This window comes from Stegodyphus dumicola, chromosome 7 (genome assembly GCF_044657685.1).
Source record: "Stegodyphus dumicola isolate Sdum_Otavi_A_Nest chromosome 7, ASM4465768v1".
NCBI lineage: Eukaryota > Metazoa > Arthropoda > Arachnida > Araneae > Eresidae > Stegodyphus > Stegodyphus dumicola.
In genome coordinates, this window is record NC_140774.1 from 110,015,898 (window position 1) to 110,032,223 (window position 16,326).

General features: G+C 29.3%; 1 protein-coding gene across 9 annotated transcripts in view; it reads left to right on the plus strand.

Moving 5' to 3' along the window:
• The window catches only part of LOC118202388 (muscle calcium channel subunit alpha-1-like), a 674,690-nt gene that overhangs the window by 553,472 nt on the left and 104,892 nt on the right, over positions 1-16,326 (plus strand). For all 9 annotated transcript variants that reach the window (XM_085820710.1, XM_085820709.1, XM_085820713.1 and 6 more), the window contains 5 exons: positions 687-888; positions 5,008-5,166; positions 8,873-8,983; positions 9,082-9,165; positions 14,266-14,388. In XM_085820710.1, coding sequence (XP_085676836.1) covers positions 687-888; positions 5,008-5,166; positions 8,873-8,983; positions 9,082-9,165; positions 14,266-14,388 — 679 coding nt within the window. The remainder of the gene's footprint in view (positions 1-686; positions 889-5,007; positions 5,167-8,872; positions 8,984-9,081; positions 9,166-14,265; positions 14,389-16,326) is intronic.

Here is a 16,326-nt window from a genome sequence, read left to right on the forward strand (position 1 = left end):
GTTTTTGCTATAAAAAAAATTGCGCTAATTTAGCATCACATACAATTTTAGCATTCCACACCAGTGAGCAATAAATGAAGTGAATGGCTGTTGTAAATGAGACATGGCTGTCTTCAAACCTATTGCCAATGTGCATTTTAGTGCTTTGTTTGCAATTTTTCATATAGAATATCCATAAAATTCAATTGTTTCAGATGCATAACTTCAAAGAATGTGAATTTTTGCATTCTACATTGTTAGACAAAAGGGCATGTTTCTGTCGAAAAGCATTGCTTTCTTTTCCATCAGCTGGCAAATTCCACAATCATTGTGGAAAAAACAAAGCAAATGAAAAAAAAAAAAAAAAAAAGGCAGTTGAATTTCAAAAATGCAAATTCTCATATATTTAAACAGATGTGTGCTATATGCATACTATGGCTGCTACATAACTATTTTAGTGACTTAACTGTGTTGCTTTATCCTTTTTTGCTTTTTGTGACTTTATTGGTGGAGGTACAGATAATTAGAAACTTCATTAAACTTTGTAGATATAAAGAAACCTTGTTAAACATACATAGAAAGTATGTTGCTATTTGCATGTAATTATTTTCATTATAATTATAATTTATGAATTAATGAAATTTTGAAAAAAATTAAATGTCATTAATTGTTACATTGCTAAGTAATCATTATTTGGTATTTTGTAGTTTACTGTATGTGGCAATAGACTCTCATGCAGAGAATGTCGGCCCTATTTATAACTACAATCCACTGGTAGCTGTCTACTTTATTGTTTATATCATAATCATAGCATTTTTCATGGTGAACATTTTTGTTGGCTTTGTCATTGTCACTTTCCAGAATGAGGGGGAACAAGAGTTTAAAAATTGTGAACTAGACAAAAACCAGGTAAATAATTAAGATATTTTTAAGTTATTTTTGTAGTTAAATCAATTTTACATTTATGAAAGATAATTGATTTTTATTGCACTTAAAATAATTGTTTTGTAGCAAAATTTCTGAATTAATATTTTATCTACATATTTGAAAATTTACCCTTCAAATGATATTTGAAATTGACTGAGGATTTCAATTATCATAATATGTATATGCCAATCAAATCTACTATGGACAAAGAAATTCAGTTCTTTTGAAAAGAGTCTTGCATTACTTCTGAAGCACAACTTAAAGATATTAATATAAATATCAAGTAAATAAATATTCTTTCAACTGTAAATTATTTGAAATCTCTAACTCTGTTTTCTAAGGTGCAGTTTATTTAAGATTGTATTAAATGAGATATGTAATATGTGAGATTTAAGAAGTTAATTGCTAAGTAATGAATTTTATACTCATTATTTTACTTTACTGTAACAAGTCTAAATAATGTCTTGTGTTTATCTGCATCTAGAATGTAAATGATTATTATATAATGCATAGAAAATGGTAACATGAGATGTCTAACCAATATTTCTATGTATATTTTTATATAAAAGCCACAAGCAGTTTTGCAGCTTGTAATATAGAATAAATTTTAAATAGTCTATCAGATCTTGATCTGTAAAATGTTTGATACTGTAATTATGAAATAGTGACAATAAAATTGTGTTGCCCCATCGATTTTGTATTCTCATTAAATTCTCATTAAAGCTTTTTATAAATAAATGTGTCAAGACCTTGCTTAAGTTCAGAAAAAGTTTAATGATTTAATTTTTTAAGATGTAAAGTAGCATGAGGCATAAAGAGTACAGACTTTAAAAAGTCTATCTATTTTGTACTCCCAGTCAGAAACTTTGGTCATTTTAAAATTCTGTATCCAGATTCAGTCATTTTAAAATTCTGTATCCAGATTCAGTCATTTTAAAATTCTGTATCCAGATTAGCCACAAATCTAAAATCACCATATTTTATGTACATGATTTTTTAAACATTTCTTTCATCATTACATTTCAGTTTCTGTATTGCTTGTATGATAAAACATGCTTCAAATTTCTGCTGTGGTCTCCTTATTATTATCAGATTTATATATGGTTTCAAAATGATCACAATTATTTATTGTGTTAAATGAGAGCGTAAAAGAATGATAGTGCACATTGATATGAAGATAAACATGTTTCCTTGCGTATTCCCCTCCTTTTCTCGCTAAAAAGGGAGTTATCTAAAAATTGAGAGGAAGAAAATTGTGCTAGTAATTTCATTCTCATAGGATGTGACAGTAAGAGCATGACAAACTAAAAGTAGTAATGAATAAACTGTTGCAATATTACTTCTTTAAAAGAAGCAAATATTCCACTTAAGAATACATAGTAATATTAGTATTAGAACATCTAATAAGATACTTGATCTAATATCTAATAAGATCTAATAAGATAACTAATAAGATATATCTAATAAAATAATATCTAATAAGATATATCTAATAAGATCATTGTGACTTGAATCCTGTCCATTCCTGTTGTTGTTCAGCAACTCCAGCAGCACTGAAGGATTTGAGGGCTACTCCCTAGGCCTCAAATATTCAATGCAGCTGGAACTACTGTCTGTGTCATCTACTAGAGCTTAAAAATTGTCACCCTCATCATCTGTATTACCATCCTGTTTTCCACGTGTAATGGTCTTCGGAATGATAGGAGCATTAGATATCGCTATTTCCTTGAAGCTCTTCACTATTATTGCTTTATCTGTCAAAGTCCACAAGCAAATCAATTCTCAATGGATGGTTTGGGATTTATCCGGTTCTAGTAAAATTATGCAAACCTGCTGTTATCCATTCATTATAACATTTTCAGAGAGGGTCTTTGAATGATTTGTTCACTGATGTGTCCACTGGTTGCAGAAGTAATGTTAGTTTTTCTTGTAAAATAATGAGAGGAACAGTGTTTGTTCAGCTCTTTATATATATATATATATATATATATATATAAAGCTCTTTATATATATATATATATATATATATATATATATATATAAAGCTCTTTATATATATATATATATATATATATATATATATATCTTCCATAAGATGCCACTGAAACTCTGCAAGACTATTAGTAACTTCTTATGTAGAAGAGCACTTGGCCTATGGTAAAACTTTAAGCCACTTTTTCATTTAGTCAGACAACATCCTTTTTTTTCATATGCCTTAATTATGATACCAGGAGGGAGTTTTCTTCTAGCATCATCTTCTGTTTAAAAATTGTGAAAAGCAGTAATTTTTTTACTCTCAGCATTCTCTTCTAACATTACTTTGCAACATACCTTTTCAGCTCCTTTAGTCTTTATTACTAACACAGAAAATGCTCCCCCCCCCCATTTTGATCAACTGCAGTATTTTTAGGTATGTAAAAAAATACATGAGTTTGATCTGTATTTCCTGTAAGTCGAAGACTGCAATTGTAGTTCTTTTCTTTGCTGGAATATGAACTGTGAAATTCTCTTACCTTTCCTTTATAATTCTCTGGTAGCCACTTTTCAAGTATTATTCTTCTCATTTTACCAAGTTCCATTTTTTTCCTCATGAAATGAACCATCAATCTTTTGCTTGCTTCGAATTTTTGGGCTGTAATATCATGTTTCTTTGCTTCATTCCTCACTTTCATTTGTATCATTTCATGTGGCACAGCTATGCCATTGTTTCTTTGCTGCATCAGCTAATTCAGCACTTCACTATCAACTTCTGGAAATGTTTTGGTTTTAGGTTCCCCAAATACTTTTTGCTATGAATTAATCTTCCTGAATGCATCTTTTTGTTTTTTCTAGTATTGAATCAAAGTAGATTGAATACCAAATTTTCTACTGGCAAGTTTGGCACCATTAAAAACCTCAACAAATTTTAAAACTTTTTAAATTTAAATTTTGCTATGTAGCTGCGATTATTTTCTTTCCCTGTTGTTTTAAAAATTTGTGGTATGCTGAGCTCATAGCACATAAACATCAAAAGGAAATTCTTCTAACTGCAAATTCTCGATTGTAAGTAAAGGATCAAATCAATAATATTAAAACCACAAATACAGTGTAGAATGTGACACGTCTGGTTGAGTTACCATGTAAAGCCCCAATGACACCTCACATAAACTGCAGTCTAGCCTGCAGTTCTCAAGAGGGACATCGGAGGGAGGAAGGAGAAGAGGGGAAAATAAAAGACATGGATTTTGAAAGATTGAACACATCAGCAGTAGATAAAGTTACACTGAATTTGAACTCAACTAATAGAAGTAAGGTGAAATCACATATTTGAGAAGTATATTAAGTATGAGAACATGTGTCATATCGTAAAGAAGATTATTGAAAAACACACACGAATTTGTGGCAGATAGAAAATTCAAGGGAAAATAAAATGGATGAAATGCAAATGCAAAAATGTAAATACAAACTGAATGCACTGAATAAAAATAAAAATAATCAAGGATATACAATTTACTAATAAAGAAGTTCTCAGATGAAAAAACTATGTGCAACAGAAGAAATGGAAAATTCTGCAAATATTTAAAAAAAATTTCAGAACCTAATGCTAAGCTAGGGCAATAATACATGAGGAAATATGATAATTTTTATTTATCTATAATCATATTTGCAATCAGATGCTAGTTTAGGGAGAAAATAATGCAGTTTAAGTATAAATGTGACGCAATTAATAATAGTAAATAAAATTTTATGATAATAGAAGAAGGAGTCTCAATAAACACATTATAGTTTTCATGTGGAGTAGCACAGGCAGATAAATATACATTTTTTAGAAAATTAGCAAATTTAATAAAACTCCAAATTAGAGTAAATAAAAATGAGAATTTGTGTCTTGGTTTTCACATCTAAGTTCAAAACATATAGAATTTTCTTTTATATTCTGGACTGAAAGGATTTTTTATAGATTTCTGTTAAGAATTCATTTCAAAATAAAAAATTACAGGTGTACTCAGGAATATTGGGTTATGTGTTTCTAAATGTGATATTTTTATCAACATGAAGTGTTTATTTGTTTTATGTTTTCTTAGAAATATTTAGTTAAAAAAATTCTTTTTTTATATATAGAGAAATTGTATAGAATTTGCACTTAAAGCTAAGCCTGTTCGACGTTATATTCCCAAACATCGAATACAGTACAAAGTATGGTGGTTTGTGACTTCACAGTACTTTGAATATGCTATTTTTATCCTTATAATGATCAACACTTTAGTATTAGCTATGAAGGTATGATTGACTTCTTGACTTTCTTGCTTCTTTTTGTCATTTAGTTATATTTATTTATGTAATATATTTTGTTAATTATTAAAAATGCTATAAAAATAGGTAATTTAAGAACTATTACAGGTATATCATTCTATTTTTGAAAATATTGCATAAACTTGTTTCTTAGAAGTGCAAGTTTTAATCAAAATATGTAATTGAAATAATTTAGGTTATAAGAGAATTTTTTATCTATTTTTAATTAATATAAGAATTGTTTTTTTATCAATTTTAAAAAAATTGTGTTTGATTAAAATTTTTTAATAGTTGATCATTTTAGTTTTTACTTAATTTGTGTAATAAAATTGAAATATTCTTACATGTTCATAATTTCTTTTATATAATCATGATATATGGGATACAGTTTGGCTGTAGCTCCTGTTTACTAAACTTATCTTACAGTTAAGGAATTCTTTCTCAAAAGCTTTTTCATTTTATATTAATAAAAAATTCTGTTTGGTATGAAAATCAGATTTTATAGATAAAGTAAATTGTACTTTATGTTAAAAATTTAAAGGTATATATTTTCTTAAATTATTTATATTAAAATTCTCTAAAATGATATATTCCAAAAGTGCATTGCTATGCTCAATTAGTTCTTATGCCATCTTGGCATAAAGTTGGAAAGTTTAGGCCAAACTCTTATACCATTTTCCATAATACAGCAAAGTCTGTTGCCTAGCAATAAATAATAAAGTCTAGTTACCTAGCAATAAAGTTCTGCTCATTGCAGTTTCGACCATTAACCCTTTAACTGTCAAGTTATTTTGATGATTTGGGTACACAAATTGTCAAATTTTTTATTGCAAAAATCAAATGTTTAGTACAAAATAAAATATACTTAAGTAGTTAAAAATTGATATTTTGAAGTACATGGGTAAAATTTTTAAAGTTTTGTAGCCACTGCATATTTGCTTGAGGCGGCTGCCACTCAACATGGCAGTTGTAAAATTCACTTCTAGTAGAGCATTATTTTCTAAAAATGAAAAAAATTTATTATTTTCTAAAAAATAAATAAATATAAGTGAATACCTATTAGTAGTTCAGTAATTCAGTCTTGTGTAGTACAACTGGAAACACTTTTCCAAGCACAAACCAACTCCACAATCACAACACCAGAATCGTGATTCCTTCCTTATTTTTTCCCCATTTTTATCCTTTTTCAAACAGCACACTTTGCACTGTCTTGTAGGCTCACGTTTCGCAGGAGTAGTAGGAATATGGGATATAAAATGTTGTTCAGTAAGACGGGCAGGGTTATCTATTGTAGGTGGTCTGCCAACATTCTTTTGTCCAAAAACTGCATCATCATATTTATGTAAAAGCTCTTCTACAACTTGGATTCGAAATTCTAAAAATGAAATACGTTTCTCAACTGCATTTTTATAGAGCAAATATGAGTTCCAGAGTACCTTGTCTAGTAAATGTAAAAATATCTTTTTATAATATTTTTTCTGACGTTTTTGGATTGTTGGATAAAAGAATATTTCCTAATCACAGCGATCTACACCACCCATAGTTAGACTGTAATTAGAAACAATCTTCGGCTTGAGTATATCTCCAATTTTTTATTTTTGAGGCTGACCATGGAAGTATCATGAATACTTCTCATCAAACACACATCCTTCATCTTCTGTTGAAGAATCCCATGCACTTTGAACCAAAGAACTTATAACCTCTAACCTTTGAAATCTTCAGTATAGGGTCATCTATTCTTCAGTCATCTATTGAACTGAGCGCACATTAACTTTTCCTGAGATACAGTCGGGTGTGACAAAGTGATGAAGCCGAAATAAACGTCTCCCGATATATATTCAGGTATAACAATACGATGCACTCCAAAAAAAATTACCCCGAGTAATACTCGGGCATGACACTTACGAACACTGGTGCTATCTCGGGCATGACAGTTAAAAGGTTAAGCAGTGTTTTCTAATAGACTGTTATGAGTGAATATATGGGATGATGAATAGGCAAGAGAACTAACTACCTCTTTACTCCTGCTAGAATTTACTAACTTTGTGGTACAGATTCAAACAATATTTGGATAGTATTTTAAGGTATGAATTATTATATTATTTCCATCATTGTCCTCAGTTCATTCTTTGTTTGAGCCTGTGACTAAGCAATCATATGATGACCCATTTTCATCCCAGAGATGCCCAAATGGAAGGCGATGTGGAGAACTCGATGGTTAAGGAAGCATCTTTATACCCAGCAAAGTATGCATGCTGATGTTTGCTATGCATTTATCATACCTTTAAGGATAGGCTTGTATAATCAGCTGTTACACCTCTTCTATATAATCATTGTTTGTGTTATAGGACCTTCTAATACTAATTGTACATCAGATCACTGACAACTCGTATGTCATTCAACAATCATGGAAGAATTTAATCAACAAGTGGTATGTCATTCAATGGTTGTAGTAGAATTTAATCATTCTTCATATCACTTCTGGATTCTCACTTAATGACTATCATTAGTAGGGCAGAAATGAGTCATTGCTAAATACTATCTTTTGTCATTCATTCCACCAAGAGGCTTAGTCTGAACACCATTGCTGTCTTTCATATCAGTGAACTAGTATCAAAAGCAGGCTTCCTCTCAACAGCTTCATGGTTTAACTGATAGGTACTTTCAATGTTTTTAAAACTTTCTTTGCTGTTATTTCGAGCATGTAGCATAACATCAATAGTACTGGATTATGGGGCCATCACTTAACAGCTTCAAATGCACTGATTTAAACATTTTGATGTTCATCTAGATGCTTCTGTAACAAGTCATATTCCATTCTTCAATTACATCTTCTCCAAATATTGTTTGCAGGCCACTTGTCTCAATTGAGATTTAATAATATGGCCAATCAACAATACATAGACCGAAATAAGCATTAAATTACAAAGTTTGATGAAAATTCCTTCAGTTTCATCTCTCAAGCATCTCTTCACCTTAGCATTTATTTTGAACAGAAAGACAACTCAAAAACTGTGTTTTTATGTGTGTGGAAAATGACAAATTAATGCTTGTCTGACTTTTCCTTCCCTTCCTTTTTCATTAACTTGCAAACAGTTTGAATTTTTAGATCATTTGCATAAATCATAGAACTATGAATTCCTTGAAATTTACATGCTACTATAACCAAATCTTAATGGAGTTGCATTTTCTCTATAAGGTAGTGTATTTTAAATAGAATTATTGTGTGTGTTTTATATCTTGTTTTAGTGACTATAGCATTTGTTTCTAAATTAACTACCATGTTGGCCTGACCGTAAGATGAAATAGCCTTTTTTTTTTAAATATTTTTACAGCATATTCCCTCTTTCTAAAAAAAGAGCTGTCTAGTAAAATATTCTCATCTATATGAAATTGACATATTGAATGGGATTTGCAAAAGTTATAATTAAATAATCCAGGTATTGTATCTTCAATTAAATGATTTAAAGTATTTCCTTTCGATCTAAAGATTAAAGAATAAATGTTAAACTTCCTTAATATTTGTTTAAATATTAGGCTTTCCATATAGAATGGATAATTTTTAAAAGTATGTTTAGAAGAAGAAACCACCATCTTTATGTTAAGACCAACATTGTAAACTATTTTGATTAGTATTTCAAAAGTATGGTGATGTGATTCTAATTTTTTTTTCTCTTTTTTAATTTATTTACAGTATTATGGCCAGCCCAAAGAATATACATTTGCCTTAGATATTATGAATATGATCTTTACTGCTGTTTTTGCCTTTGAATTCCTTCTTAAACTTATAGCTTTTAAATTTAAGGTATGATCACTCATTATATTAATAGAAAAAAAACTATTGTTTATGTATAATTATGACTAGAATTTATAATATTTCTGTTCCTTTTCTTTCCTTAACAGAACTATTTTGGTGATGCCTGGAATGTTTTTGACTTTATCATTGTTCTAGGGAGTTTCATAGATATTGTTTATTCTGAGGTTAATGTAAGTTTTCTTATCTAATAAAACATGGATTATTTTAATTATTCCTCATTAGCTTTTAATTAATTTGCTGTTTCTTTAAGAGAATAATAAAAGATGCTTGTGTATTCAATCCTGTACAAAACGGCATTCTAAAATATTTTATTCAAAATTTGGCTGTTAAAGAAATTTAATTAAAAATGTGTTAACTGTAAAATTGAACTTTTCTGTCATCTTAAAATATTGTTTCTTAATATATGTAATTAAAAATGATAATTTTTTCTCAAAATTATTAAAGATATATGCATAATTAATTATTTGAAATTGTTAACAAACAGTTCAAATTAGTTATGTACATTATTTTTATCAATAAATATGGAGAATCTATTATGTAAATTTATCATATGAACTAATAGCAATGTTGCTTTTAGTTATCATGGTTTTCAAAAATATTTTGTATTTTTTTTTAATCCATTTGTCAAAAAATGGGGTAAAAACAATCTGCAGTAAAACCAACAGAAAATCAGTATTAGGAGTTTCATGAAAGAAATCCTTGTAATAGAGTTTTCATGAAATGAAATTGTACGTCATTTAAAATAGTTATTTAATTGCTTTCATTCCTTTATTTTGGTACCTAATTAAATATGCCAACCTAATGCTAAACTTTGTAATTTACAATCAAGAAAAATTTGATGATTTGCTTGTTCATATGTCTGATGTTTCTTTAGAAATATTTTAGGAGACAAAAATATACATTTTTTATTGATGGTGTATTTTAATAAAAAATTATTTCATTGATAGTGCATTTTGAAATAAATAATTTACAGATTTCTGTTGCAAATGTCATGTAGATTTTTATCAGTTTCATAAAAATATATTTATGAGTTCATAGAATTAATTACTTGATTATTTCATGAAAATAGTTATTAAATAACAAAGTTTTAAAATATGATGTTATTTATAAAAAAAATTCTAAATTTATAAAAAGTTAATTTTAAAAGTATTTAATTAAAGAATTATAATTATTTTATTATAATCTTAATTACTTTTATAATTATTCATTCATTATAGCATTTATTATTTTAAATTAATTTTATTAGTAATATTTATTTATCAATTCATTATTTATTAATTATTTAAAATTATTTTATAGTTTAATTTAATTGTTTTATAAATTAAAAATTAATTTTAAATTTATCAAAATAATTATTTGATTATTTATAACTATCTGTTCATAGAAATAATTATTTGATTACCTTTTGAATTCTTATTTACTAAATGTCAGTTTCAAGTTAACAATTTTTAAAATTAAAAAATATTTTAAAATTAAAAAATTGAAAATATTACAAAATTTAATTACCCTTTTTCCCCCAATGTGAAAATAGCTGCATGTGTAAAATTTGGATTAGCTTGAGCTTTAACTTGGACAGGTGCTTTCACTTAAATCATCTTCAAATAATTAGTACTGAAATGGAAAACTTATAAAATAAAATTTCTTTTAAATGATTAGTCTGGAGATAGGATTAACAATATAAGATCTCAATGGCTTTCTATAAAAGCTAAAAAATATCAGATATTATAGGAAGCTTAATATAGAATTACTGAAATTGTGAACTATAGAGCAATTTCATTGTAAAAAATATATCCCAAACTGGCTAATTTCCTAGTTGTTTGGTTGTAGTTCATGAACATTAGTTACATGAATAAAATATGCACAGTAGATTTAAATTCTTAATATTACTTAAGAAATGTAGTTTTATTTTAAGCTTTTTAAAATGCAGCATTCAAATTACAGTCAAGTGCTTAAAAATGTGAGTGTGCTGTCACGGACCATTCATTTTCAGTTTCCAGGTAATCAAAATTTGTTCCTGTTTGTCATTATTGCCATGCTATTCCAGCAATTTAGAAAGCTGCTCAAATTAGTATTTAGTTACTGTTATTTTAAGAATACATTTTGCATATTTTAGTTTTACAGAATAATTTGCTAACATAAATCATGAGAAACTTGATAGTAAATTTAATATATTGTAGGTAGTTTTTGGAAACAGGAAAAATGAAAAATTTGCAACGCCTTCACCGGGAACGAAACCATGGATCTCTGGAATATGCACCCAGCGTGCAGACCACCACACCATGAAGGCATGCATGCCAAGAAGGCAGGAGAAATACTTTATATACTCCCCTTTTTAAAGGGTGACTGGGGTTTTTAGGGAATCCAGTCGCCAAATCCTGGGTGTGGAGAATCATCATCCAACAGCCTTTTAATTCGGGCATCACTGTAGAGACATTAGGTTAATTTTAAGCAAGAGAGGTGAAAAATTAGAAAACGGCTTCGAAAGTAGTCGAATTGCGGACCTCTGGAATACGTGCCCAGCATGCAGACCACCACACCACGAAGGCATGCTAAGAAGGCGGGAGAAATACCTTATAATGTATTATCTGAATATAATCAACCAAAGATCTTTAGTGATTTCCTAATGTACTAGGAAGTGTAAGAAATATATCCAGTTTTACGAAGTGATATTATTAACCCATTAACCGCCAAAATGACAAGGAATGTTTCTTTTCTGATGAAAATAATAACAAATATTAAATTAAGCATTTATAACATAAATTTAGATTGAAAATAAAAAAAAAATGTTCTTACCTGTGGAAAAAGCGAATGTTGCGTTTGTGCAACATTCGCGGAATAAGACTACGGATGTTTAGTGAGTAGGATTGTACTTGTGTGATGTTTTTTTTTTTGAGTGGAGCGCAGAATTACTGTTTAGTTGTATAACGTTTTATAAACCTACAAATCACTTTACTTGTAATTAATTTAATATTAAAATATACATTGTATTTCTTTTACAAATGCAGATTATTTCAATTGAAAGATTCAAGCATGAAAAGCTTGATTACAATCATGATGTAAAGCTACATTACATACTTCGCATCTATAAACAGTCTGGCTATGGTACTCTTTACAACAAAGTCTTTTGTTATCAACGGACTTTCCGATAAAATGTCTACCATCTCCATGCAATGGTTTTTGAATGCTGAATTTACTAGGTCTTCCTGTTGCTGATGTATTTCTGGCTAATTCTACACTCTCAATAGAAGTTTTCAAAAGGAATAATGCATTCTCGCGTCTGAAATCTAAAAGAGACTTTATATTCCCCGTAGTAAAAAGTGGTGATATTTAGTAAGTTTAGATACGGTCTCACCTCATATAATTTATCAGTATTGTCAAATGCAAATTCTGCTTCATATTCCTGTACTGCAAACGTGATATCGACTCTCGTACAACAGGAACAGAAATATCCTTATCAAAAGACCAATACATTTTTTCTTGAGGTAAAGAATGATATCCTGTAAGCAATAATATTCCAATAAATCTTCTCATATAGGCTTCAGATGCAATAAATTCTGGGCTTTTTTTTTTTTTTTTTTTTTTTTTTTCCTCTCTTCTGAGCGTATATATTTGTCTGTTCAGCGAGAAGAGAGTAAATGTCTAAACCAAAAAGAAAATCGAAAATCTTTGCACTAGTTTTACCTTGTATTTTGTCTTTTATAATTTCTCTTCTATCTCATTTTTCATGTTCTTTTTAAGACATAACTAACAGTTCCTTTTCTATCCACTTCAAAATTTCAGTCTTCTGCTTTTTAAACTTTTTAGTATGACTATAACTGCTTTTAGAAGGCTGAAATTTACTTCTTATGTGAATTTCAACTTCCCCAGCAGTATCATTTGGTAAAATATCATTATCATTATTTAAAAAATTGCCATTCCTTTCTTCTCTGTCACTAGTTTCTGCAATTTACAACAATATCAGTTTCATTCTGGTCATTATTAACATTATCATCATCTGTTTCTTCATCAAAAAATCTTTGAAGGGCTTCTTCTAATGTAAGATACCTGGTTCTAGGCATTTTTAAACAACCAGAACTTGAACCAGAACATGGAAAGGAATGAGTGAAAAAGGAGATTGACTATACGTTTCCTGCTGACGTTGCGTCAGCGCAACACCTGTTTTCCCTTCTTTTCCAACACAAATATAAACATCTTACTGATGTAATGTTCTGATAAATGGTGACCTTGACTAAAAATAGATCACTCATAAAGATGGCGATTCTTTCGTTAAATATTTTCAGCAAAAATACCCAATCGAAAATTTTGCTTAAAGTATGAGATTAAAAATTATAAACAAAATGATTGTTGAAGGAAAATATTTTTTTACAGAAATAATCTTCGTAATATTCCCTACACAAAATCATCTGCTGGTATAAAATATCTTATGTAGTTATATTTATATACACATTTATTTTGACCATTGCATCAATGCAACACCAGCGGCTAATGGGTTAAGAGAGAAAAAGGATTAAAAATATGTATTGTCTTAGAAAAATGACGTGTTGCAGTCTAAACATATCGAATTATGATTTTATTAGTTACTGTAAATTATGCAAGTATATGATATAATGTATGTGACTCTTAGTTAATCATTGTTAAGTACTATTCTGCTTAATTTGAAGATTATATTTCGAAAATAAAGATTAAAGATAAATTATATTTGATCTAAAAGAGGTACACTTTTGTAATGTATGAATATAAAGAATCCTAGTATTTTTTTTAAGCAAGAAGTTATTTCAGGAAGTCAACATCTAATTCATATAACAATTTAAAATATGATGTTGTGTAAACATGCCATTTTGAGTCATAATGGAGATTTATCTTAACTATAGGAAAGTGATGGTGCAGATTGAGCAAAAATCCATTGTTCACAATTCTTTTCTTATACTTAGGCTTTGTAGTTGGAGCAGCTAAACTACCCTTTTGATACCTCAGTAAATCAGTTACATACTGGCTAAACAAATGTATGATTATAAAGCAGATTTTGCCTGTAAATGGCTATATGAGTTGTATTTCTACATGTTTTTACTTCTTTTGATCTGAAAATGTCTCTTAATTCTTTTTAAAATATTATAGGGGCGAACTTCCTTGTTTATTTTATAATATTTTAATTTTTAACTTGAAGAATGTATTTCTAATTTATTTATAATTTAAGAAAATATATTTTGTTAGTATTCCATATGTATGTATGCTAATCTATGCTTTACACAGTATTTTTATGTATTTTGCAGCCAGGAACAAATATCATTAGCATTAATTTTTTTCGTCTTTTTCGAGTGATGAGGTTGATTAAACTTTTGAGTAGAGGAGAAGGCATCCGAACTTTGCTTTGGACATTCATTAAATCTTTTCAGGTATAAGATTTTATGTTTAACTAAACAGAATTTGTTTCTTAGTTGTATTTTTGCTTTCTGTTCCTTACATTAATTAATCTTGTATAAACAATTATATTTCAGTCACATGATATTTTTTAATCATGTAATATCCTGCGTGATAGAAAAATGTCACACCTTGAAAGAATGATTGGAAACAAACCAAATATATGTACACTAACAGAGTTCTTAACAAGCGATTTAATTTTCAAAGATGTACTACCATAAGAAACTAAAACCATAAGAAACCTGCACCTCCATTTCAAGCAGAACACTCATGAACACATAATTGTGTTGAACCAATGAACATGTGCAGCATTTGTTCATAAGTTTCAGTATTCTTTATTTACTTAATTTAATAGAGTTATAAATTTGGCACAATTTTTGAATCAGTATTTTGCTGTGTTAGTAAACTCTTGTTTTAGGAGAAGCAACTTGATTGATATGGACTACAGATATCACAATTTTTAGTGTTGTTTGTACATTTATTTAATTAACCATTCTGCTTTGATTTCTATTGCATTTATATAAATCAAATGGGTGGTACTGATAAAGTTTTTTTGGATCGCAGCAGGTTTTAGCTGCATGTGAATTTGGACATCAACCCAGCCTGTAGAGACTAGACTGATGAAGACACAAGTTGCCTTGTAGTTCATTCAGTTTTAAATTGGGTATATTTGTGTCATTATCTGTTCAAAAACAGGCTGCTCCATTTACTTCTCTCAATACATCCAGCCCTGAAGACAATGTATTAGGAGAAGTAAATTGTTCTTCAATTTCCATATTCATTTTATTATTATTATTATTATTATTATTGTTATTATTATTATTATTTGCAGTTATGCACTTACTAGATTTCAGAACTGTACATGATTTCTTATTTTTTTCACAGTGGTTAGTGGTTTTTGCAGAATACTTTATTATTTTACTGATTTGTTATTTTAAGTTGACTATGCATTGTGTTTAAATTTTTTATTTAACTTAGTAATGTTGCTACTAGGTATTGTAGCTTGCAGTGTATAGTTGGATATTATTTTAGAAATTGTACTATACAGGTTGGTTCAAAACTATCTGACAAAAATGTAAAAGCAGGTAGAGGAGGCCTAAATAAGCGTGTTTGTTTAGGAATGTGTGTACTGTAATGGCGCATTGAGCCAGCAGAGGACGCTAATGTGAGTGTGGCGTATAAAAGCACTGTGCTGGCTGACTTTCCGCTTGTTCAGATTTTTTTTGGGGGGGGTCATCTTTATGCCATTAGGAACTTATGAAATTTAGACTGGTAAAGGCCTCAGCATGCCTTTTGCACGAATGATGATCTGTGATCTGGATTCTTCATTTCCTGTACAGATCTCGAGCAAAATGCAGAGCTTGCCGACATGCATTTCATGTATGGGGCTGCACAATGAAATGGACAAGCTGCTCAAAAGATGTACAGGAAGCAATTCCCATATAGTAATCAGCCGGTTTGTAGAACATTCAAGCATCTTCCTCATGAGTTAAGCACAAGTGAATTGTTTTATGCATCCAGGAACATCAGAAATCACTTGGAGGACGGGGTGGTCCAGCTCCCTGCCTTCCACATTATCCTGATTTAAACCTGCTTGGATTTCTTTTAGGGTCACATTAAAAGCCTCGTGTACAACAGTCCCGTCACATCTGCAGAAGTTCTTGTTGCCTGCTTGTCTGGATATGTGCTCGACATGCTTGACATCTTTTCTAATGTATGCCACTTCATGCGTTGCCACTGTGAATCTTGTATCGCTGTTGGTGGCCACTCTTTCAGGCACCTATTGTAAACTGTTAATAATATTTTTCCTTTTGTCTTTAGTTGTCTTTTAAATCTCCTATGATTCATATTGCTTTGCACGCTGTAATGCAGCATTATCACACACATTCCTATACGAAATCTGCTTATTCAAG